The sequence below is a fragment of the Globicephala melas genome, chromosome 16 (assembly GCF_963455315.2).
Source record: "Globicephala melas chromosome 16, mGloMel1.2, whole genome shotgun sequence".
Lineage (NCBI taxonomy): Eukaryota > Metazoa > Chordata > Mammalia > Artiodactyla > Delphinidae > Globicephala > Globicephala melas.
Window position 1 is genome coordinate 47,852,442 of NC_083329.1, and position 27,383 is coordinate 47,879,824.

At 39.6% G+C, this 27,383-nt stretch overlaps 1 protein-coding gene across 6 annotated transcripts in view; it reads right to left on the bottom strand.

Annotated features, from left to right (window-relative positions):
- Window positions 1–27,383, bottom strand: part of SHLD2 (shieldin complex subunit 2) — a 114,338-nt gene that overhangs the window by 29,250 nt on the left and 57,705 nt on the right. For 5 of the 6 annotated variants that reach the window (XR_004040862.2, XM_030862819.3, XM_030862815.3 and 2 more), the window contains exons 3-4: window positions 23,811–25,343; window positions 19,635–19,742 (exon numbers count right to left, since the gene is read on the bottom strand). Coding sequence is in view for 4 of the 6 variants with exons in the window: in XM_030862819.3 (XP_030718679.1) it covers window positions 19,635–19,742; window positions 23,811–25,338 (1,636 nt within the window). In the remaining 2 variants the exon portion in view is untranslated. Of the gene's footprint in view, window positions 1–19,634; window positions 19,743–23,810; window positions 25,344–25,712; window positions 25,787–27,383 lie in introns of those variants that run through there. The other variant, XR_011376797.1, reaches the window with a different exon arrangement.

Consider the following 27,383-nt stretch of genomic DNA (forward strand, 5'->3'; position numbering starts at 1 on the left):
TCGAATGCTCATAATAAAAGATTAAACTTTAATCTTTTTTTTCCTAAACTTTAATCCTTTAAAGAAATCCCAAAATTAAAAATTGGCTGACTTCGGAATGAGAGGAAGATGGCGGAAGAGTAAGACGCGGAGATCACCTTCCTCCCCATAGATACACCAGAAATACATCTACACGTGGAACAACTCCTACAGAAAACCTACTGAAGGCTGGCAGAAGACCTCAGACCTCCCAAAAGGCAAGAAACTCCCCACGTACCTGGGTAGGGCAAAAGAAAAAAAAGAAAAAACAGAGACAAAAGAATAGGGACGGCACCTGCACCCGTGGGAGGGAGCTGTGAAGGAGGAAAAGTTTCCACACACTAGGAAGCCCCTTCGCGGGCGGAGACTGCGGGAGGCGGAGGGGGGAGCGCCGAAGCTGCGGAGGAGAGCACAGCAACGGGTGCGGAGGGCAAAGCGGGGAGATTCCCAAACAGAGGATAGGTGCCGAGCGGCACTCACCAGCCCGGGAGGCTTGTCTGCTCCCCCGCCGGGGCGGGCGGGGCTGCGAGCTGAGGCTCTGAGGCTCGGGTTTCGGTTTCGGACGGAGCGCACAGGGAGAGGACTGGGGTTGGCGGCTTGAACATAGCCTGAAGGGGTTAGTGCACCACGGCTAGACGGGAGGGAGTCCGGAGGGAAAAGTCTGCGCCTGCCGAAGAGGCAAGAGACATTTTCTTCCTTCTTTGTTTCCTGGTGCGTGAGGAGAGGGGTTTAAGAACGCTGCTTAAAGGAACTCCAGAGACGGGCGCGAGCCGCGGCTAAAACCGCGAACCCCAGAGTCGGGCGCGAGCCGCGGCTAAAAGCGCGGACCCCAGAGACGGGCGGGAGACGCTAAGGCTGCTGCTGCCGCCACCAAGGGGCCTGTGTGCCAGCACAGGTCACTCTCCACACCCCTCTTCCGCGGAGCCTGTGCAGCCCGCCACTGCCAGGTTCCCGGGATCCAGGGACAACTTCCCCGGGAGAACGCACAGCGGGCCTCAGGCTGGTGCAAAGTCACGCCGGCCTTCCCTCCCCCCAGGCCTGAGTGAGACAGAGCCCCCGAATCAGCGGCTCCTTTAACCCCGTCCTGTCTGAGCAAAAAACAGACGCCCACCAGCGACCTACACGCAGAGGCGGGGCCAAATCCAAAGCTGAGCCCCGGTGAGCTGTGAGAACAAAGAAGAGAAAGGGAAATCTCTCCCAGCTGCCTCAGGAGCAGCAGATTAAAGCTCCACAACTTGATATACCCTGCATCTGTGGAATACCTGAATAGACAACCAATCATCCCAAATAAAGGAAGTGGACTTTAGGAGCAAGATCTATGATTTTTTTTCCCTTTTCCTCTTTTTGTGAATGTGTATGTGTATGCTTCTGTGTGAGATCTTGTCTGTATAGTCTTGCTTCCACCATTTGTCCTAGGGTTCTTTCCGTCCATGGTTTTTTTTTTAAATTTTTTTCTTAATAATTAATTTTAATTTTAATAACGTTATTATACTTTACCTTCGTTCATTCTTTCTTTTTTTCTTTCCCTTCTTCCTTCCTTCCCTCCTTTAGACAACGAATCATCCCAAATTGAGGAGGTGGTCTCTGAGAGCAAGATTTATGATTTTTCCCCCTTTACCTCTTTTAGTGAGGGTGTATGTGTATGCTTCTGTGTAAGATTTTGTCTGTATAGCTTTGCTTCCAACATTTGTCCTAAGGTTCTATCCATCCCTTTTTTTTTTCTAAATAAGAATTTTTTAATTCAATAACTTTATTATACTTTATTTTATTTTTACTGTATCTTCTTTCTTTCTTTTTTCCTGCTTTCCCTCCTTCCTTCCTCTCTCCCTCCCTCCCTCCTTTCTTTCCTTCTTGCCTTCTTTCCTTCTTTGCTTCTTTCTTTCTTTCTTCCTTCCTTCCTTCCTTTCCTCCTTTCCTTCTTTCTTTCCTCATACTTCTAGTAATTCCCTCTACTTTTTCTCCCTTTTATTCTGAGCCGTGTGGATGAAAGGCTCTTGGTGCTCCAGCCAGGAGTCAGGGCTCTGCCTCTGAGGTAGGAGAGCCAACCTCAGGACACTGGTCAACAAGAGATCTCCCAGCTCCACATAATATCAAACGGCGAAAATATCCCAGAGACCTCCATCTTAACACCAGCAGCCAGCTTCACTCAACGACCAGCAAGCCACAGTGCTGGACAACCTATGCCAAACAACTAGCAAAGCAGGAACACAACCCCACCCATTACCAGAGAGGCTGCCTAAAATCATAATAAGGCCACAGACACCCCGAAACACACCACCAGACATGAACCTGCCCACTAGAGAGACAAGATCCAGCCTCATCCACCACAACACAGGCACTAGTCCCCTCCACCAGGAAGCCCACACAACCCACTGAACCAACCTTAGCCACTGGAGACAGACATCAAAAACAGCGGAAATTATGAACCTGCAGTCTGCAAAAAGGAGACCCTAAACACAGTAAGATAAGCAAAATGAGAAGACAGAAAAACACACAGCAGATAAAGGAGCAATATAAAAATGCACCAGACCTAACAAATGAAGAGGAAATAGGCAGTCTACCTGAAAAAGAATTCAGAATAATGATAGTAAGGATGATCCGAAATCTTGGAAATAGAATGGACAAAATGCAAGAAACAGTTAACGAGGACCTGGAAGAAATAAAAATGAAACAAGCAACGATGAACAACACAATAAATGAAATTAAAAGTACTCTAGATGGGATCAATAGCAGAATAACTGAGGCAGAAGAACGGATAAGTGACCTGGAAGATAAAATAGTGGAAATAACTACTGCAGAGCAGAATAAAGAAAAAAGAATGAAAAGAACTGAGGACAGTCTCAGAGACCTCTGGGACAACATTAAACGCACCAACATTCGAATTATAGGGGTTCCAGAAGAAGAAGAGAAAAAGAAAGGGACTGAGAAAATATTTGAAGAGATTATAGTTGAAAACTTCCCTAATATGGGAAAGGAAATAGTTAATCAAGTCCAGGAAGCACAGAGAGTCCCATACAGGATAAATCCAAGGAGAAATACGCCAAGACACATATTAATCAAACTGTCAAAAATTAAATACAAAGAAAACATATTAAAAGCAGCAAGGGAAAAACAACAAATAACACATAAGGGAACCCCCATAAGGTTAACAGCTGATCTCTCAGCAGAAACCCTACAAGCCAGAAGGGAGTGGCAGGACATACTGAGAGTGATGAAGGAGAAAAACATGCAGCCAAGACTACTCTACCCGGCAAGGATCTCATTCAGATTTGATGGAGAAATTAAAACCTTTACAGACAAGCAAAAGCTAACAGAATTCAGCACCACCAAACCACCTTTACAACAAATGCTAGAGGAACTTCTCTAGACAAGAAACACAAGAGAAGGAAAAGACCTACAATAATGAACCCAAAACAATTTAGAAAATGGGAATAGGAACATACATATTGATAATTACCTTAAATGTAAATGGACTAAATGCTCCCACCAAAAGACACAGATTGGCCGAATGCATACAAAAACAAGACCCTTATATATGCTGTCTACAAGAGACCCACTTCAGACCTAGAGACAAATACAGACTGAAAGTAAGGGGATGGAAAAAGATATTCCATGCAAATGGAAACCAAAAGAAAGCTGGAGTAGCAATTCTCATATCAGACAAAATAGACTTTAAAATAAGGACTATTAAAAGAGACAAAGAAGGACACTACATAATGATCAAGGGATTGATCCAAGAAGAAGATATAACAATTGTAAATATTTATGCACCCAACGTAGGAGCACCTCAATACATAAGGCAAATACTAACAGCCATAAAAGGCAAAATCGACAGTAACACATTCATAGTAGGGGACTTAACACCCCACTTTCACCCATGGACAGATCATCCAAAATGAAAATAAATAAGGAAACACAAGCTTTAAATGATACATTAAACAAGATGGCCTTAATTGATATTTATAGGACATTCCATCCAAAAACAACAGAATACACATTTTTCTCAAGTGCTCATGGAACATTCTCCAGGATAGATCATATCTTGGGTCACAAATCAAGCCTTGGTAAATTTAAGAAAATTGAAATTGTATCAAGTATCTTTTCTGACCACAACACCATCAGACTAGATATCAATTACAGGAAAAGATCTGTAAAAAATACAAACACATGGAGGCTAAACAATACACTACTTAATAATGAAGTGATCACTGAAGAAATCAAAGAGGAAATAAAAAAATACCTAGAAACAAATGACAATGGAGACACAACGACCCAAAACCTATGGGATGCAGCAAAAGCAGTTCTAAGGGGGAAGTTTATAGCAATACAAGCCCACCTTAAGAAACAGGAAACATCTCGAATAAACAACCTAACCTTGCACCTCAAGCAATTAGAGAAAGAAGAACAAAAAAACCCCAAAGCTAGCAGAAGGAAAGAAATCATAAAAATCAGATCAGAAATAAATGAAAAAGAAATGAAGGAAACAATAGCAAAGATCAATAAAACTAAAAGCTGGTTCTTTGAGAAGATAAACAAAATAGATAAACCCCTAGCCAGACTCATCAAGAAAAAAAGGGAGAAGACTCAAATCAATAGAATTAGAAATGAAAAAGGAGAGGTAACAACTGACACTGCAGAAATAAAAATGATCATGAGAGATTACTACAAGCAACTCTATGCCAATAAAATGGACAACCTGGAAGAAATGGACAAACTCTTAGAAAGGCACAACCTGCCAAGACTGAATCAGGAAGAAATAGAAAATATGAACAGACCAATCACAAGCACTGAAATTGAAACTGTGATTAAAAATCTTCCAACAAACAAAAGCCCAGGACCAGATGGCTTCACAGGCGAATTCTATCAAACATTTAGAGAAGAGCTAACACCTATCCTTCTCAAACTCTTCCAAAATACAGCAGAGGGAGGAACACTCCCAAATTCCTTCTATGAGGCCACCATCACCTTGATATCAAAACCAGACAAGGATGTCACAAAGAAAGAAAACTACAGGCCAATATCACTGATGAACATAGATGCAAAAATCCTCAACAAAATACTAGCAAACAGAATCCAACAGCACATTAAAAGGATAATACACCATGATCAAGTGGGGTTTATTCCAGGAATGCAAGGATTCTTCAATATACACAAATCTATCAATGTGATAAACCATATTAACAAATTGAAGGGGAAAAACCATATGATCATCTCAATAGATGCAGAGAAAGCTTTTGACAAAATTCAACACCCAGTTATGATAAAAACCCTGCAGAAAGTAGGCATAGAGGGAACTTTCCTCAACATAATAAAGGCCATATATGACAAGCCCACAGCAAACATCATCCTCAATGGTGAAAAACTGAAAGCATTTCCACTAAGATCAGGAAGAAGACAAGGTTGCCCACTCTCACCACTCTTATTCAACATAGTTTTTAGCCACAGCAATCAGAGAAGAAAAGGAAATAAAAGGAATCCAAATCGGAAAAGAAGAAGTAAAGCTGTCACTCTTTGCAGATGACATGATCCTATACATAGAGAATCCTAAAGATGCTACCAGAAAACTACTAGAGCTAATCAATGAATTTGGTAAAGTGGCAGGATACAAAATTAATGCACAGAAATCTCTGGCATTCCTATATACTAATGATGAAAAATCTGAAATCAAGAAAACACTCCCATTTACCATTGGAACAAAAAGAATAAAATATCTAGGAATAAGCCTACCTAAGGAGACAAAAGACCTGTATGCAGAAAATTATAAGACACTGATGAAAGAAATTAAAGATGATACAAATAGATGGAGAGATATACCATGTTCTTGGATTGGAAGAATCAACATTGTGAAAATGACTCTACTACCCAAAGCAATCTATAGATTCAATGCAATCCCTATCAAACTACCACTGGCATTTTTCACAGAACTAGAACAAAAAATTTTGCAATTTGCATGGAAACACAAAAGACCCCGAATAGCCAAAGCAATCTTGAGAACGAAAAAAGGAGCTGGAGGAATAAGGCTCCCTGACTTCAGACTATACTACAAAGCTACAGTAATCAAGACAGTATGGTACTGGCACAAAAACAGAAAGATAGATCAATGGAACAGGATAGAAAGCCCAGAGATAAACCCACACACATATGGACACCTTATCTTTGATAAAGGAGGCAGGAATGTACAGTGGAGAAAGGACAGCCTCTTCAATAAGTGGTGCTGGGAAAACTGGACAGGTACATGTAAAAGTATGAGATTAGATCACTCCCTAACACCATACACAAAAATAAGCTCAAAATGGATTAAAGCCCTAAATGTAAGGCCAGAAACTATCAAACTCTTAGAGGAAAACATAGGCATGACACTCTATGACATAAATCACAGCAAGATCCTTTCTGACCCACCTCCTAGAGTAATGGAAATAAAAACAAAAATAAACAAATGGGACCTAATGAAACTTCAAAGCTTTTGCACAGCAAAGGAAACCATAAACAAGACCAAAAGACAACCCTCAGTATGGGAGAAAATATTTGCAAATGAAGCAACCGACAAAGGATTAATCTCCAAAATTTACAAGCAGCTCATGCAGCTCAATAACAAAAAAACAAACAACCCAATCCAAAAATGGGCAGAAGACCTAAATAGACATTTCTCCGAAGAAGATATACAGACTGCCAACAAACACATGAAAGAATGCTCAACATCATTAATCATTAGAGAAATGCAAATCCAAACTACAATGAGGTATCATCTCACACCAGTCAGAATGGCCATCATCAAAAAATCTAGAAACAATAAATGCTGGAGAGGGTGTGGAGAAAAGAGAACACTCTTGCACTGCTGGTGGGAATGTGAATTGGTTCAGCCACTATGGAGAACAGTATGGAGGTTCCTTAAAAAACTACAAATAGAACTATCATATGACCCAGCAATCCCACTACTGGGCATATACCCTGAGAAAACCAAAATTCAAAAAGAGTCATGTACCAAAATGTTCACTGCAGCTCTATTTACAATAGCCCGGAGGTGGAAGCAACCTAAGTGCCCATCATCGGATGAATGGATAAAGAAGATGTGGCACATATATACAATGAAATATTACTCAGCCATAAAAAGAAACGAAATTGAGCTATTTGTAATGAGGTGGATGGACCTAGAGTCTGTCATACAGAGTGAAGTAAGTCAGAAAGAAAAAGACAAATACCGTATGCTAACACATATATATGGAATTTAAGAAAAAAAAATGTCATGAAGAACCTAGGGGTAAGGCAGGAATAAAGACGCAGACCTACTAGAGAACGGACTTGAGGTTATGGGGAGGGGGAAGGGTGAGCTGTGACAGGGCGAGAGAGAGTCATGGACATATACACACTAACAAACGTAGTAAGGTAGATAGCTAGTGGGAAGCAGCCACATGGCACAGGGATATTGGCTCGGTGCTTTATGACAGCCTGGAGGGGTGGGATAGGGAGGGTGGGAGGGAGGGAGACGCAAGAGGGAAGATATATGGGAACATATGTATATGTATAACTGATTCACTTTGTTATAAAGCAGAAACTAACACACCATTGTAAAGCAATTATACCCCAATAAAGATGTTAAAAAAAAAAAAATTGGCTGACTTCAACTGGCCAAAACCATACCGCTTTTAATTACTATAGGTTCACACTAAATCCTGATATCTAAGAGGGCAAATTATTCCTGCTTTTCGTTTTCAAAAATGCCCAGGCTAAAAAATATATATATATAAATATAAATAAATAAATACAATAAATGCCCAGGCTGCTTTTGACCACGTACTCTTTTACCTATCAGAATAATCTTATCAAATTTCATGAAAATCTTATTGGGATTTTGATTGGATTTTTACTGACTTTCAGAATAATCCTATCAAATTTCATGAAAATCTTATTGGGATTTTGATTGGATTTTTACTGAATTTATAGATCAACTTGGAGAGAACTGAAATCTTTACAATGTTAAACCTTTCAGTGAACAAAGTATGGGTATTTACTTCTTTAATTTCTCTTAATTTTTTCATTTAACAACAAAATTGTTAAATTTCTTACTAGATATTTAGTACCACATGATAATATTGTAAATGGTGCCTTCTCTTTATTTGTGTTTCTAGTTGTTAGTCACTCCACTCTAGAAATGCAATTGACTTTTGTATATATTAACCTTATACCTGGCCACCTTGCTAAACTTTCCCATTATTTCTAATAATTTGCTTGTAGTTTTGTGTGTGTGTGTGTGTGTGTGGTACGCGGGCCTCTCACTGTTGTGGCCTCTCCCATTGCGGAGCACAGGCTCCGGACGCGCAGGTTCAGCGACCATGGCTCACGGACCCAGCCGCTCCGCGGCATGTGGGATCTTCCCGGACCGGGGCACGAACCCGTGTCCCCTACGTCGGCAGGCGAACTCTCAACCACTGTGCCACCAGGGAAGCCCCTGCTTGTAGTTTTAAGAGGGGAAAGATCCTTTGTAAATCTATAAATAATAATTATAATAATCCATCACATCATCTATAAATAATGACAGTTTTATTTCTTCTTTTCCAATTTTTGGAAATTTCTCTTTCCATGTTTTCTCACACTGGTTAGTATCTCCAATAATATGCTGAATAAAAGTAGTAACAGCAGCATCCTAGTCTGATTCCTAATTTTTTTAAGGAACGTTTCTAATATTTCTCCAATTAAGATAACTGCTCTGGAGTTTTTAAAGATGCTCCTTATGAATTTAAAATAAATTTCCTTCTATTCCCAATGAATAGGGGTTGAATTTTATTTTCAAAAGCTTTTTTGTACCTTTGAGATGAACATATATGGTTTTTTTAACTTCTTTTTTTGAACTAATATTAGACTTACAAAAAAGTTGCAAAAATAGTGGAGCTCTCTTATATTCCTTATCCTATGTCCTCTAATGTGAAGATCTTCATAAGTACAGAATAATTATGAACAGGAAATTAATACTGCTTAAATATTATTAACTATAAATCTTACTCAAATTTTACTAATTTTCCCACTAATATCCTTCTATGTAGCATCTTATCCAGGATTCTACATTACATTGTTATTTCTCTTTAGTCTCCTCCAGTCTGCAGTAGTTATCAGTCTTTTTTAAAAAATATTTATTTATTAATTTGGTTGCGTGGTGTCTTAATTGCAGCAGGCGGGCTCCTTAGTTGTGGCTCGTGGGCTCCTTAGTTGTACACATGGGCTCCTTAGTTGTGGCATGCGAGTCTTAGTTGCGGCACGCATGTGGGATCTAATTCCCCGACCAGGGATCGAACCCGGGCCCCCTGCATTGAGAGCACAGAGTCTTATCCACTGCACCACTGGGGAAGTCCCCAGTGTTTCTTGTCATTCATGACCTCAACACTTCTGAAGAGTATTGATCAATTACTTTGTAGAATGTCCCTCCATTTGGGTTTCTCCAATGTTTTCTCATGACTGAAATGAGGTTACGCATTTTTGGCAAGAATACCACAAAAATTATGCTGTCTCCCTTTCAATGCAACATAAGCAAGGAATTCATGATATCCTTAATACTGATATTTACCTTAATCACCCAGTTAAGTTGGTGTCTGCCTTGTAAGTTGGTTTTCTCCTTGTAAGCTGATAACTACCTTGGGGAGACATTTTGAGACTATGCAATGTTATTTCTCCCCAAACTTCCATCTACTAATTTTAGCATCAGTGGATCCTTGTTTACAATATTTATTACTGAAGTGGTTACCTAATGGTAATTCTGTTTACCTTTTTCTTCTCACATTTATTCATTGGAATTCCAATTTATTCACTGGAATTGTGAAGAAGAGCTCTTATTTATTTGTTTGTTTATTTGTTTACTTAATTTATTTTGTAAGTCAGTCAGTTGAATGTTTATTTCAGTATGAACCCATAAATATCTTATTCTATGGGCTATAATCCAATACTATCTTTTCTTTTTTTCCTTAAATTGTTACAGTTTGGGCCAGTGGGTACTCCTTCATGTTAGCTCTTGTGTTCTTTCAAAACAACCCTTTTCTGACACCACCAGATGTTCCAGGCTCTTGTCTTTTCGCTGTCCCAGTCATGTAATCAACCACTTCTAGCAGTGCTGGTTCCTTTTACAGACCAAGATCTGGGCACTAGGTATGATCATTCTTACCGAGGTGTCACTACTTCTGTGTCCTCTCAGCAGACAGAACTAGGAAATATGTACTAAGCATAGTAGCCCACCTATACACATATATCTATATTTCTGTATCCCTTTATCTGTGTGCTTATCTGTCTATATATTGAAAACCATAAGCTTATACTAGTATTTCTAGCTCTAATCCAAAAGGTTCCTTTTAACCTTCCCTCTTTTTTTTTTTTTTTGCAGTACGCGGGCCTCTCACTGTTGTGGCCTCTCCCATTGCGGAGCACAGGCTCCGGACGCGCAGGCTCAGCAGCCATGGCTCACGGGCCCAGCCGCTCCGCGGCATGTGGGATCTTCCCAGACCAGGGCACGAACCCATGTCCCCTGCATCGGCAGGCGGACTCCCAACCACTGCGCCACCAGGGAAGACCCCCTTCCCTCTTTTTAAAATATAACTTCTCTCTTTAACAGTGAGAAACCCAATTCTCATTATCTACAATTTATTTACTTACTTGTTCAATTTTAGTACATAGACAGAGTTGTTGCTAATCCATTCCTCTTTGAGAAACACTTTTACTAACTGGATTACAGCATTTATGTATGTTTTTTCCCTTAGCCTTACAGAATCCAGTCAATACACTGTTTTCCAGTTTCTTAAGTTTGTTCTTTCCCCCCCGCCACCCTTCTGTGTAGTTATTTTATTCATCTGTAATACTGTTAGGCTCATTTGTCAATGTTCATTCCATTTTGGGTTCCCCCTCCACCAGATTCTAATTGGTTTTAATCATTTATTTTTGGGGGTATATGAAACATCATTGTGGTTCTGTGAGACAGAGCCACACAAAAAGACATACTCAAAGAAGTGTCGCTCCCTCCTCATCAATGTTACCCTATTTCCATTCCCTCTTTCATCTCCCTCATCGATACTACCCTATTTCCATTCCCTCTTTCTTTCTACCCCTTTCCCAACCTTTCCCAAGATTGCAGGTATCCAATCTTGTTATTTCTGGTTTATCCTTTCTGCATTTTTTTTGCACAAATGAGGAATTACATGTATATTTTCTTATTCCTCCTTTCTTTATTAGATGAAGGATGGCATACTACATACGCTTTTGGGGGCTTTTTATTTTTCACATAACAATATGTCGTGGAAATCACTTCATATCACTTCATAGACTCTTTCATTTTCTTTTTACATCTGCATAGTATTCCACTATGTGACTGTACCATAATTTAATCAACCATTCTATGTATGAGCATTTCAATTTTTTCAATGTCTCGTAATTATAAACAATACTGCAAACAATAACTTTGTTCTGATGTATTTTCATATTTTTGTATTGATAGTTGTATCTTCAGGATGGATTCCTAAAAGTAAGCTTGTTGGGTTGAAAGCCGCGTACATACGTAATTCTGTTAGGTATCACCAAATATCCCTCCAGAAGGGTTGTGGCAATTTACCTTCCCACCAGCGATGTGTAAAAGAGCCTTCTCCCCCACAGCCTCATCAACAGAATGTGTTGTCCTAGTTTTTAATTTTTGCCAATCTGATAGGCAAACAATGACATCTGTGTTGTTTTAACTTGAATTTCTCGCGTCTACTTCCCAGTTTTCCATCAGGTCCGCTGTTGCTCAATTTTTAAGGGTTCTCCACATATTAGGAACACTACCCTTTTGTCTTAGATGTATGTTGCAAATATTCCCTCCAAGTATGCCAGCTGTGTTTTGACTTTATGTTGTTTTTAGCCATTCAAATTTTTATTTCTCCATAGGAAAATGTGTTAGTCTTGTATTTTACTGCCTCTGGATTCTGAGTAATAGTAAGAAAGACTTTCCCTACACCAGGTTTAGATGGGAATTCATCTGTGTTTCCTTCTAGAAGTTATATGGTTTTATTTTTTACATTTAGATTTTCTTTTTTTGTAATTTATCTTCTTTTTTTTAACATCTTTATTGGAGTATAATTGCTTTACAATGTTGTGTTAGTTTCTGCTGTAAAACAAAGTGAATCAGCCACACATATACATATATCTCCTCCCTCTTGCGTCTCCCTCCCACCCTCCCTATCCCACCCCTCTAGGTGGTCACAAAGCACCGAGCTGATCCCCCTGTGTTATGCGGCTGCTTCCCACTAGCTACCTATTTTACATTTGGTAGTGTATATATGTCAATGCTACTCTCTCACTTCATCCCAGCTTACCCTTCCCCTCCCCATGTCTTCAAGTCCATCCTCTACGTCTGCATCTTTATTCCTGTCCTGCCCCTAGGTTCATCAGAACCATCTGTTTTAGATTCCATATATATGTTAGCATTCGGTATTTGTTTTTCTTTTTCTGACTTACTTCACTCTGTATGACAGACTCTAGGTCCATCCACCTCATTACAAACAACTCAATTTCGTTTCTTTTTATGGTTGAGTAATATTCCATTGTATATATGTGCCACATCTTCTTTATCCATTCATCTGTTGATGGACACTTAGGTAGCTTCCATGTCCTGGCTATTGTAAATAGTGCTGCAATGAACATTGTGGTACATGACTCTTTTTGAATTATCATTTTCTCAGGGTATATGCCCAGTAGTGGGATTGCTGGGTCATAAGGTAGTTCATTTTTAGTTTTTTAAGGAACCTCCATACTGCTCTCCATAGTGGCTGTATCAACCTACATTCCCACTAACAGTGCAGAGGATTCCCCTTTCTCTACACCCACTCCAGCATTTATTGTCTGTAGATTTTTTGATGATGGCCATTCTGACTAGTATGTGATACTTCATTGTAGTTTTGATCTGCATTTCTCTAATGATTAGTGATGTTGAGCATCCTTTCATGTTTGTTGGCAATCTGTATATCTTCTTTGGAGAAATATCTGTTTAGGTCTTCTGCCCATTTTTGGATTAGGTTGTTTGTTCTTTTGATATTGAGCTACATGAGCTGCTTGGATATTTGGAGATTAATCCTTTGTCAGTTGCTTCACTGGCAAATATTTTCTCCCATTCTGAGGGTTGTCTTTTCATCTTGTTTATGGTTTCCTTTGCTGTGCAAAAGCTTTTAACTTTCATTAGGTCCTATTTCTTTATTTTTGTTTTTATTTCCATTTCTCTAGGAGGTGGGTCAAAAAGGATCTTGCTGTGATTTATGTCATAGAGTGTTCTGCCTATGTTTTCCTCTAAGAGTTTTATAATGCCTGGCCTTACATTTAGGTCTTCAACCCATTTTGAGTTTTGTTTTTTTCTTGCGGTACGCCTCTCACTGTTGTGGCCTCTCCCGTTGCGGAGCACAGGTTCTGGACGCGCAGGCCCAGCGGCCAAGGCTCATGGGCCCAGCCGCTCTCCGGCATGTGGGATCTTCCCGGACGGGGGCACGAACCTGTGTCCCCTGCATCAGCAGGCGGACTCTCAACCACTGCGCCACCAGGGAAGCCCCATTTTGAGTTTATTTTTGTGTATGGTGTTAGGAAATGTTCTAACTTCATTCTTTTACATGTAGCTGTCCAGTTTTCCCAGCACCACTTATTGAAAAGGCTGTCTTTTCTCCATTGGATATTCTTGCCTCCTTTATCAAAGATAAAGTGACCATATGTGCGTGAGTTTATCTCTGGGCCTTCTATCCTGTTCCATTGATCTATATTTCTGTTTCTGTGCCAGTACCATGCTAACTTGATTACTGTAGCTTTGTAGTATAGTCTGAAGTCAGGGAGCCTGATTCCTCCAGCTCCGTTTTTCGTTCTCAAGATTGCTTTGGCTATTCGGGGTCTTTTGTGTTTCCATATAATTTGTGAAATTTTGTGTTCTAGTTCTGTGAAAAATGCCATTGGTAGTTTGATAGCGTTTGCACTGAATCTGTAGATTGCTTTGGGTAGTATAGTCATTTTCACAATATTGATTCTTCCAATCCAAGGACATGGTATATCTCTCCATCTGTTTATATTTAGATTCTTAATCCATTTGGAGTTTATTCTTCTATTTGCTGTGAGAATTTGTTACCTGAAAACTCAGTTCACCTTTTCATGGGTGTCAAGTCAAAAGACACTACCAAGTCAAAGACTGGGAGAAGGCAGGATTTATAACTTGCAGCAAGTAAGGAGAACACTGGTGATCATTCCCAAATCAGTGTCTCCCTGAACAGCAAAATTGCATAAGTTTTAAGCTAAGAGTACCTGCATATTCATGAAGGGGTTTGGGCTGGTGTACACATATTCATGAAGGGACTTGGACGGTTGGCAGAGTCCAAGCTGGAAAAGGTCAATATCATCATCCCTTAGGTTCCAGTTGATCTGGTGGGTCAGCAATTCAGGCTAATCTCTCTACCTTTGAAACAGAACTGGGAATCTTTACAATGGATATTTTATCTTTGTTATTGTTACTTCTCTTCCCTGATAACAGTCATTGGTTTCTGCATTCCTTTGTTCCCTTAAGATCATTAATTACTGAGACCTGTTCAAGGATAAGCATTATGGCCATGCTTAAACCACAAAATGGCTTAGGTCAAAAATGGCTTCTCTTGTGTCAAGAAAGCTATGCCTGGTTCTCTTTCTCTGAGGACTCCCTTACCCTATCTGGTTCCAAAATGGATATAATCTTACCTTTTTCTAAATGGCTACCCAGTTACCTCAGTACCATTTATTAAAAAGCTAACCATTACCTCAGTGGTTTCAGATACCATCTTTGTCATATACTAAATTATACATATGTGGTCTAATTCTGGTCTTCCTGTTCTGTTCCACTGATCTAGTTGCCTATTCATGCACCAGTATCACACTGCTTTAATTATGGGGGCTTTAGAGTATGTTTCAATGCCTGATAAGCCTAGTCTCTCATAGTTTTTCTTTTTCCTAGCTTTCCTAGTTTTTCTGTTTTCCTAGCTATTCTTGCATGTTTGTTTTTCCATATGAATGTTAGTATCAAGTTGTATATGCCATAACATAGCATGTTGGTATTTTTATAGAGACTGCATTGAATTTATAAATTATCTTAAGGAGAATTGGTATCATTATAATGTTGAGTCATCCCATCCAAGAATAGGGAATGTTGTCTTTCCATTGGTTCATGTCTTCATTTTTTTCTAGTGTATTTAAAATTTTTCTTCATATAGGTGTTGCACATTTCTTGTTTAATTTATTCTGAAGTATCTTCTTTATTACTATTGTAAATGAGTATTTTCCTACCATTATGCCCTCTGTTTGGTGTTTGTGTATACAACGTTATTGATTTTTTTAACAGTAATTTTTGTATTGTTACACCACTGAATTCTTTTATTGTTTGAACTGATTTTATCTTTGAGTCCCTGGAGTTTTCCAGATATGTTTTCAAAGCATTTTTACATAGAGATAGTTTTTATTCTTCTTCACCCATTCAAATGTCTCTTCTTGTCTAATTGCATTCGTTAATAAGTCTTTATATAATGGTGAAGAATAGCAGAGATAGTGAACATTCTTATCTTATTACTGATTTTAGTGGAAATGCCTCTAGTGTTTCTCCATTAAATAAGATTAGGCATTAGGGCTAAGCATATCTATATTATTGATACAGTATCAACTGTATTGTAACTGTAGCACTGTACTGAACTGTACTTATTGATAGAAGGAGAAAGTATCCCTCAATTTTTACTTCCTGGAGTGCTTTTTATGATAAATTGATGTTGAATTTTTTCAAAGGATTTCTCAACATCTATGGAGATAGTCATATAATTTTTTCCTTAGATTTATTAATATGAAATATGATACTCATGTATCTTCTAATACTGAACAAATCTTCCATTTCTGGAATAAATCTCACTTGGTCATTATTTTCCTAATTTGGTGTTAGATTTTGTTTACTAAAATTCTGTTTAAACTTTTTGTACCAATAATCATGTATAATACTGGTTTGTATTTTTATTTGTAATGTCTTTATTTGGTTTAGGTGTCAGTGTTATATTTGCTTTATAAAAGGAATTAGGAATTTTCCTTCTTCAATACTCTGGAACACGGACTTCCCTGGTGGTGCAGTGGTTAAGAATCTGCCTGCCAATGCAGGAGACACAGGTTGGAGCCCTGGTCGAGAAGATCTCACATGCAGTGGAGCAACTAAGCCCATGTGCCACAACTACTGAGCCTGCACTCTAGAGCCCATGAGCCACAACTACTTAGCCCACATGCCACAACTACTGAAGCCCACATGCCTAGAGCCTGTGCAACAAGAGAAGCCACTGCAATGAGAAGCCCATGCAGCGCAACAAACAGTAGCCCCTGCTCGTCCCAACTAGAGAAAGGCCCACGCACAGCAACAAAGACCCAACACAGCCAAAAATAAATTAATTAATTTTAAAAAATACTCTGAAATAACTTTAACACCATTGGAATTTCTGATCTTTGAAGGTTTGGTAGAATTTCCTATGAAACTATCTGGGCCCGGCACTTTTTTGTATCGTAGTTCCTTCTTTTTTTTTTTTTTTTTTTTTGGCTGCACCTCACCACTTGTGGGGTCTTAGTTCCCAGACCAGGGATCCAACTGGGGCCTCCAGCAGTGGAAGCAGAGTCCTAACCACTGGAAGGCCAGGGAATTCCCTGTATTTCTTCTATAGAAACTGGTCAGTTTAAGCTTTCTATCTCTAACGGGATCAATTTTGGCAATCTGTATTTCCCTAGAAAATTATATATCTAGCTTTTTCAAATTTATTTGCATTAAGTTCTGTAAAATACTCTTTTATTTTTTTAACATATTATTATTTTTTGCTGCCTTGGGTCTTCATTGCTGCGTGCGGGCTTTCTCTAGTTGCAGTGAGCGCAGGCTCTTCGTTGCAGTGCATGGGCTTATCATTATTGTGGCTTCTCTTATTGCAGAGCATGGGCTCTAGGTGCGTGGGCTCAGTAGTTGCAGCACGCAGGCCCTAGAGTGCACAGGTTTCAGTAGTTGTGGCCCACAGGCTCAGTAGCTCCAAGGCCATGTGGGATCTTCCCGGACTAGGGATCGAACCTGTGTCCCCTGCATTGACAGGCAGATTCTTAACCACTGTGCCACTAGGGAAGTTCCCTTTTATTGGTTTTTAATTTCTGTTTCAATGATTATTTCCTCCTTGTCATTTATTCTGTATCTTTGTGCTTTCTCCCTTTTTTCTTTTCGTTTTCTTTTTCTTTTCTTTCTTTTTAACTTTATTGTATTACAGTTGATTTACAATGTTTTGTTAGTTTCAGGTGTACAATGAAGTGATTCAGTTTACATATACATATATTCATTCTTTTTCAGACTCTTTTCTCATATAGGTTATTACAGAACATCGAGTAGGGCTCCCTGTGTTATACAGCAGGTCCTTGCTGGTATCTACCTTATATATAGTTATGTGTGTATGTTAATCCCAAGCTCCTGATTTATCCCTCCTCACCATGTTTCCCCTTTGGTAACCATAAGTTTGTTTTCCATATCTGTTAGTTTGTTTCTGTTTTGTAAATTAGTTCACTTGTATCATTTTTTAAAAAAATTAGACTCCACATATGAGTGCTCTGACTTACTTCACTTAATATGATAATTTCTAGGTCCATCCATGTTGCTGTAAATGGCATTATTTCATTCTTTTTTATGGCTAAGTAATATTCCATTGTATATACATACACCTTCTTTATTCATTCCTCTGTCAGTGGACGTTTAGGTTGCTTTCATGTCTTAGTTATTGTAAATAGTGCTGCAATGAACATTGGGGTGCATGTCTCCCTTTTTTCTTGATCAAATTAACTAGTTGGTTCATCTATCTTTTTTTGAAACAAGATTTTGATTTATTATTAAAATTATCATTTTTAAATTCTTATTCTTATTAATTTATTATTTCATTCCTGTTTCTCTGCTTTACTTTGTTATTCTTTTGCTAGTTTTCTGAGTTTGGAATTTAATTCATTTATTTTTATTCTTTCATTTTTATTGATAAAAAGAGTTTAGCTAATAAATTTTTCTTTGATAACTCCCTTAAATGCATCCCAGAGATTCTGACATGCAGTGTTTTCATTGTCATTATTTTTTTTTAATTCTATAATATCAGTTTGTATTTCCTTTTTCACCCAGGATTTTTTTAATAGGTTTAAAATTTCCAGATATAGGACATGCTGTTGTTATTGTTAATAAATTCTAGTTTTATACCATTTGATCAGCATGTTTGTAATAATTCCACTTTATAGAAGTTACTGACATTTTCTTTATGACCTAATAGGATCAATTTTCCTGACTGTGTTGTGGACACATGACAAAAATGCATATTTCTATCATTAGAATGTAGAGTTCAATTTATATCCATAGGATCTACCCTATTCATCAGATCAACACGGTTCACTATGTTATTTAGATCTTTTATGTCCTTAGTTGTATTCTGTCTATTAGATCTGTCTTGTGCCATTAGAGAAATGCAAATTAATACCACAATGAGATATCACTACACACTGATTAGAATGGCTACTATTTCAAAACAGGACAATACCAAATGCTGACAAGGATGCAGAGAAACTACAAGATACACTGCTGGTAGGAGCCACTCTGGAAAACAGTTTGGTGGTTTCTTTTAAAACCGAACATGTATTTGCCATACAACCCCCTCTTTTCATTACCTCAAGAATTCCAGAGGCTCAGAAACTCCACAGAAGAACTTCTGAGGTCCCTGGAACCACTTGGAATGATATGCAAGGTTTTATATCTATCTACTTAAGTCTATTTTTCTGAAGAAATGGCCCATAGCTTCTCAAAGAGGTCTATGACTTGCTAAAAGGTTAAGAACCATGACTATATTGACTCTAAGAAAAATAAGAAAATGAAACATGAACCCCAATTTTTTTTCTTTTTTAAATTAAATTTATTTTATTAATTTATTTAATTTTTGGCTGTGTTGGGTCTCCATTGCTGCGCACGGGCTTTCTCTAGTTGTGGTGAGCGGGGGCTACTCTACGTTGCAGTGTGTGGGTTTCTCATTATGGTGGCTTCTCTTGTTGCGGAGCACAGGCTCTAGGTGCATGGGCTTCAGCAGTTGTGGCACGTGGGCTCAGTAGTTGTGGCTCGCGGGCTCTAGAGTGCAAGCTCAGTAGTGGTGGCGCATGGGCTTAGTTGCTCCGCGGCATGTGGGATCTTCCCGGACCAGGGCTTGAACCCATGTCCCCAGCATTGGCAGGTGGATTCTTAACTACTGCGCTACCAGGGAATCCCCCAATATTTCTTAAATATTATTATAGTATAATTATACTATATAATTATACTATACTATATACTATATATTATATACTATATATATACTATATATACTATATACATATAATTTATATATAATTTATAATACTATAATTATAGTATAATTATACTATAGTATAATAATTATACTATACAAGTTAATTTTTGTAAATTCTATTTTCATTCTTACAAAGAAAATAAACTAATACCTTTCAGCTAACTTGTTTAGAAGACATTTTGTAACATTACCATTTTAACCCTACTTTTTTCTAATATACTTCAAATACTAAGAAATTATTATATTTAAAATGTGTCTTACATTCTTCAGGATGGACAGATGAATAACTCCCAAGATTTAATAAGTGACTGGTAAATGTTGATTGCAGTACTGTCTCACCAACCCAATGATCCTCATGAATAGTAACATCTAGAAAGGGGAAAAAAAAAGTTCTGATCATGCCAAAAATTCCTTCACATTGTGGTTAACGTACCTATCATAGCAAAATACTGTGCATGCCTCTCACATGCTAGCCAACTGAAGTTCAAATAGGGTAAATCATCTGCCTAAAGGAACAAAATGATAAAATAGCAAATCTGAACTCTGAATGTAGGTATGTCTGCATGTAGGTAAAATAACAAAATTGCTTCTGTATATTCAAACAATATCAATATGGAAGCTCTGCTCCACAGATAGAAGTTTAAAGGTTTTTGTTCACTTAAGGTAAATGGTACAATGTATACTTCTGATAAATTAACAGTGAATAGGGACTTCCCTGGTGGCACAGTGGTTAAGAATCTGCCTGCCGGGCTTCCCTGGTGGCGCAGTGGTTGAGAGTCCACCTGCCGATGCAGGGGACACGGGTTCGTGCCCTGGTCCGGGAACATCCCACATGACGCGGAGCAGCTGGGCCCGTGAGCCATGGCCGCTGAGCCTGCACGTCCGGAGCCTGTGCTCCGCAACGGGAGAGGCCACAACAGTGAGAGATCCGCGTACCGCCAAAAAAAAAAAAAAAAAAGAATCTGCCTGCCAATGCAGGGGACGCGGGTTCAATCCCTGGGCCGGGAAGATCCCATATACCTCGGAACAACTAAGCCCACATGCCACAACTACTGCGTCTGCACTCTAGAGCCAACAAGCTACAACTACTGAGCCCGCGTGCTGCAACTACTGAAGCCCACGCGCATAGAGCCCATGCTCCGCAACAAGAGAAGCCACTGCAATGAGAAGCCTGCATACTGCAACGGAAAGTAGCCCCCACTCGCCACAACTAGGGAAAGCCCATGCACAGCAACAAAGACCCAGTGCAGCCAGGAAAAAAAAAGTGACTAATTTAGGGCCAGGAAGCCAAGCAGTGGTTCATTCCAAAGCAGTAGTGCCTAGAAGAGTAAAAAACATTCAGTACGGGCTTCCCTGGTGGCGCAGTGGTTGAGAGTCCGCCTGCCGATGCAGGGGACACGGGTTCGTGCCCCGGTCCGGGAAGATCCCACATGCCGCGGAGTGGCTGGGCCCGTGAGCCATGGCCGCTGAGTCTGCGCGTCCGGAGCCTGTGCTCCGCAACGGGGGAGGCCACAACAGTGAGAGGCCCGCGTACCGCAAAAAAATAAATAAATAAATAAATATATACATATATATATATAAACACATTCAGTATGCATTTACCCCTTCTGCTAATAAGCATAACGTAAGCCATTCTTATTCAGAAATTGTGAACTAGATACTTTTTTTTCCTAAGAAAATAAAGCAAAACAGAACAAACAAAAAAACCTGTTAAAAAAAAAGGTGTTCATAGAAATAATCTAAATATTCTATAATAGGAAAATGGTTAAGTAAATTGTGGTAAATCACTTCACAGAATGTTACCTACTTGTTAACAATTGTATGGACACTAGGAAAAGATAGAGAGATAGCAGGGTTGAGTCTCCATCTGCTAGGTAAAGGCCTCCTGGGAGGCACACACAGTGACAGTAATGCCTTGGTAAAGTAACCATGGTCCACGGTCTAACCCTCTCTTTATGGTCTGGGGAACCTCATTTTTTTCAGCACTCCAAAAATAGATTTCAGCTCTGCAGCATAAGCTCAGTTAATGAGACAAAAAAACCCAAAACAGAACACAATCTTTTTGTTTAAATATACAACAAGGCATTAATTGCCAAAGAACAACACTTGCAGCCTGTTCTCACCTTGTAGGCAGTTTTACACCTTGGAAGCCAAGTCATACGGAAAGGGCTGCTCAGCAAGCACTGAATCAGAACAGAGCTGAGTTAGATGACCTGAGCTGCCAACGAATAAGGATACCGCCAGTAAGACAAGACTACGCCAAGCTGTTACAATCCCATGTTCATCTCTTCAGTAGGGACTTACACAATCTTACACAAATCTTACACAAATCACAATCTTACACAATCTTACACAAATACCAGCGTATATTAGCTAAGGTTCTCACTCCCCCAGCAAACCATCTGGTAGGAATTACCAGTGATTGATTGCCTTGATTTTTCTTTATAAGCTTCTAAGGCTGACCCACACCTCTTCTCTATCACATTTTCTTTAGATGTACTATTAAGCTCAATCAACTTCATCCTGGTCTGGGATTCATGCTATTTTTTTAAATAAATTTATTTATTTATTCACTTATTTTTGGCTGCGTTGGGTCGTCATTGCTGCCCGCGGGCGTTTCTCTAGTTTTGACAAGTGGGGGCTACTCTTCGTTGCAGTGTGCGGGCTTCTCACAGCAGTGGCTTCTCTTTGTTGCGGAGCAGGGGCCCTAGGCACGCGGGCTTCAGCAGTTGTGGCACACAGGCTTAGTTGCTCTGCAGCATGTGGGATCTTCCCGGACCAGGGCTCGAACCCGTGTCCCCTGCATTGGCGGGCAGATTCTCAACCACTGCACGCCACCAGGGAAGTCCTGGGATTCATTCTTTTTTTTTTTTTTAATTAAGATTGGGAAGTCCACTTATTTATTTATTTATATTTATTTATTTACTTTTGGCTGTGTTGGGTCTTCGTTGCCGCGTGTGGGCTTTCTCTAGTTGCGGCGAGCGGGTACTACTCTTCACTGCGGTACGTGGGCTTCTCATTGCAGTGGCTTCTCTTGTTGTGGAGCAGGGTCTCTAGGCACGCAGGCTTCAGTAGTTGTGGTACGCGTGCTCAGTAGTGTGGCTCACAGGCTCTAGAGCACAGGCTCAGTAGTTGTGGTGCAAGGGCTTAGTTGCTCCACGGCATGTGGAATCCTCCCAGACCAGGGCTCGAACCCGCGTCCCCTGCATTGGCAGGCAGATTCTTAACCACTGCACCACCAGGGAAGTCCTGGGATTCATTCTTAAAATGACTGGTATCTCTGCCCTAATACACTGGTGTGTTTATCTTTAAATCAATAAAGGACATGTAACAAAATGTTAAGATTTCTTTTTTCACGTGAAAAAGCAGGATACAAACTGTTTTTCATGATTACAATTGTATATTAAGAGTAGGGATTCTGGAGTCTGGGTGAAACCCTGCTTTGCCACCTCCTAGCTGGGTGACAGTGGGCAAGTTACTTCACTTCCCTGGGTCCCAATTTCCTCCAGCTGAAAAATGAGGATGATAATCAGTGCTCTCCTCATAGAGTTGAAAGACAGGTAAAGTTTGAAACAGGGACTGACACTAAGTAAGTTCCCAATAAATATCAGCTATTACCCATGTATGCAGACACAGATTGAGAAGTACGGGGAAGATAAGAGGAAGGTTAACACTCCAAAACTCCACTGGCGGTTATACGAGGTTGGTATAATACCAGGAGTTTCTCTTTTCCATATTTCCAAATGTGATTAATAGCGACCCTTGAATAACATGGGGTTAACGCATCGATAACTTTACAGTCAGCCCTCCATATCCCTTGTTCCTCCACATCCACGGATTCAACCAACCACAAACAGTGGAGTACTGTAGTGTTTACAATTGAAAAGTATGCACATATAAGCGGACCCATGCAGTTCAAACCCATGTTGTTCAAGGCCTTACAGTAATTTAAATAATTTTAAAATGCAATAGAAATTCTATGTTCCCTCAATAAGAATGTAGTGTGCACAGCTTTATTAGGGATTAAGTAGTAGATATATTGTCCTTTTATCATAAGATGGTTAATACACCTAAGGAAAAGGGTAAAAAAAAAGATATAAATAAAACTATAAAAGACAAAGAAAGAGTCTGATGATACACGACATGAATGCTAGCACAGTGAATGAAAGGAGGAGCAAGCAGAGAAGCCTTCTTAAGGAGAAGATGAGTGGGAAGGAGGGACAGAACTAAGAAGGACAGACAAACGCTCAGAAATGGCAATGCACAGGACCCTGGGAAGGGGTGAAGAGACCAACGCGGATGCCATAAGGAACTCGATCATTGCTGGAACCCTGAGAGACAAAGGGTAAAGGGAGAATCCTCAAAGGCTTAAAGTGGGAGGGGGAAAAAGCCCACAGCTTTGTAAAATAAACTCCCACTATACCATGATGACCTTACCCGTGAGTAAAATTATATCTCCAAGAAACACTGTAAGTGCCCAAAACGCTGCAGTCCTCCACAGAAAAACCTTCTTCTTAATTTCTGATTGGTCAATTACCACAATTGTTGCTAAAGGCACTTTAGAGCCAGAATTTGGTCCAGATTTTATGTTTATTTCTTTCACGTGACACGGAGATAACACCATGACTAAGCAATTATACTTCTGACTTTCAGAATCACAGTTTTTTATTAACGATGTCTTTTTAATGCCCTTAAATCCAGACACATTCCTCTGGTGCACTGTTACAGTATGATCTCTCTGATTAGAAATCAACTTGCTTTTCTTAGCGACGTGGGGGACTTCAGATAGAGCTTGAGGATGGCCTGATTTATCTTCAGAGGTCCAACTTCTTTCAACAGAACTTCTGTGGAAGGTATTCAATTGGGAACACAGTATTCCTGAGCTACATGACTCAATGCGCATCTCATTTGGCTTCAATTTATCATCAAAACGGAAAAGTTCTTGAGATCCTATATTTTCTTCAAGACCTTTATCGGTGTTCAAGAGAATGTGGCTATTTTTTGTTTCAGGACTAAAAAGTTCAAGGGAACAGGCTTGGTTCTGTCCACCTTCATATCCTTCTGTAGAATCATCATTGGGCTGAATCAAATTATCTTCAGTGATTCTTATTTCCCCATGACTTGCCTCTGGTTCAATCTCCATTTTAATGGTTCCTTTATTTATAGAATTCTGCCCTTTATACTTCCTTTGAGATAAAAAAGCAACCTGGCTGGAGGTCATTACACTGAGAAATTCAGTATCAGTGGATATTTTAAGGCCTGAGACCTTCCTAACTGTTCCTTCAGGCCTTGGTTTGTCTACTGTGCTAGAGGAAAATAATTCCCGACACTGGTTTTGTATTTCATGATGCTCTGCTGGTGCACAGTTTGTTTCCATAGCTCCTGGCCCCGTATTAGTCTGTTCAGCACCACAGATCACATCCAATATAGCTGCACACTTATGATCTAACTGAAAGGAATCTTTTGGAACATTCTGACCATGTATATTTGATTGATCTTTAGGCTGTTCAACTGTGATTTTCTTATGTTCACTGAAAAGCTTTTGATACTTTTCTTCTTCAGTTAAATGTTGAAATCCGGCCTTAAATCCACATATTTGATCACTGGAGTTGGTTCTATCACTCAACCCCAAGGGGTGACTCTTCTGGGATTTTATAGTTTGTGTTTCAGAAATGCAATGTGTGAAGTCATCTTTCACGTGAACAGATCTGTTCACAGAGTTTGCTGGAAAATGACCACGAGGAAGATCTGGAGGGTCCAGAGGTTCCAGGGCCTGATAATCCTCAAGACTTTTGTGCCTGCATTTTTCATCCTTCAGATGTAAGGAATGGTGATTGTACAAAAGCTGAATTTCTTTCCAGGGGTCCGCAGTGGACACTAAAGAAGTTGGTTCCTGTGATACTGTCATTTCCAGTGGGCTGATTGGAGCACCCCAAAAAATGTGGACTTGAGATCCTCCACTCATGGTTTCTGAAAAAATAAAAAATCTAAAATAAGCCTTTGTCATTAAATTTTTATAAGTTGATATTAACTTATATCCCCAAAGCAAATATAATATAAACTATGAATCAAAAACATAATTAATAGGTGATTTACATTGTTACTCCATTTAATTATAAAAGTAAGAAATATATAAGAAATCGTAAGGAGAAACCAAAGCATCCACAAAAATCGCTCACATAAAGACTCTCTTTAAGGAAAATAAAGCTCAGTATACTAACATCAAACGAGTAAATCCTTAGCATGGTCACTTTTTTGTGTTGAAAAACTTGCACCATTTAAACAATAACTTAGTAAAGAAGGCGGGAAACAGCATTTGTTTAACTGCACTATAGTCACCTTTAAATCTCCTGTTTCCTTTACTCCATTGATTATGTAAGTTTAGGGCCTCCTTCCTTCAACTGTGAACTCAGTTCCCAAGATTAGGGACTTCCCTGGTGGTCCAGTGGGTAAGACTCCATGGTCCCAATGCAGGGGGCCCGGGTTTGATCCCTGGTCCGGGAACCAGACTCCACACGCATGCCGCAACTGAGTCTGCATGCCGCAATAAAGGATCCCGCGTGCCGAAACGAAGATCCCGAGTGCTGCAGCTAAGACATCCCCACAGCCAAAATGAATAAATAAATATTAAAAAAAAAAAAAAGTAAACACACACACACACACACACACACACACGTTTCAATTCCCAAGATCAAAACAGAAGGCTTGAACCAGAGAGAAAATAAAAAACCAAGGCTCTGGGGCTTCCCTGGTGGCGCAGTGGTTGAGAGTCTGCCTGCCGATGCAGGGGACACGGGTTTGTGCCCCAGTCCGGGAAGATCCCACATGCCGCAGAGCGGCTGGGCCCGTGAGCCATGGCCGCTGAGCCTGCGCGTCCGGAGCACAACGGGAGAGGCCACAACAGTGAGAGGCCCGCGTACCGCAAAAAAAAACCCAACAAACCAAGGCTCTTTTCAAGATGTCCAAGTGACTGTATTATCTATCTTTAATCTGTTAGCATAATCAATAGTTGCTTCTGTATTTTTAATCTTCTCTAAAATACACCAGATTAAGAAAAGTCACTTTGTAATACACAGATTAAAAAAACTCATTATAATTTAAACAGTTTTTCATTAACTGTGGCACTTGATATAAGTAAACCTAAGTAAGCATCATATTTAGTGAGATAGAAATAAAGAAACATACCAATATTTACTTAATAATAACTGACTTTCAAAAAGTTTGTGGGTTTTTTTTTTGTTTTTTTTTTGGCCGCGCTGCGTGGCTTGCGGGATCTTAGTTCCCCAACCAGGGATACAACCATGACCTTGGCAGTGAAAGTGCAGCGTCCTAACCAGTGGACCGCCAGGGAAATCCCCAAAGAGTATTTATTAAATAGATCTATTCCTAGAGTTTGCTGATAAATTTTTTATAGTGCTACAGGGACAAAAAGACAGATTAAGTCCCTGGCCTAAGAGAACTGTCAGCCTGGTTTTAAAAGAACAAAAAGGAGAGAAAAGTAGTGAATGTAAACTCATAGTTTAAAAATAATGTAATAAATACTATAAGCTGTAAATGGGAAACAGTAGTCTCCTGGGGAGCAATGCTCCTATGGAAGGTAAGCACTATGGCTATAAGCATCTAAACAAAAGAACGAGCAGCTGTAAAAGGCAGAGTTATGAAAGACCATGGTATGTTTGAGGACTTTTGATGAGAGTACAGGGTCCTTTGTAAAAAGGTAAGAAAGTTTCAAATCATGAAAAGTCCATTTGGAAGTATGGGAAGTATGGCAGTATATAGGAAACAACAGCTATTATCCCCAATCACTCTTATCATTCCTTGAAGATTTGTTCATGGTCATCTCTTCCAAATCTAATAACCTATCCAATTATAATTCTTGTGATTTTGGTATCAATGTGGGTGTTCCTTCTAATAACCTGGCCTCTTGGTTCCTTGCCCTCTTCTCCTCCACTTATTTTATTCTCCACCCTACCTCAGTTATCCATTCTCATAATCATATAACTACCATTA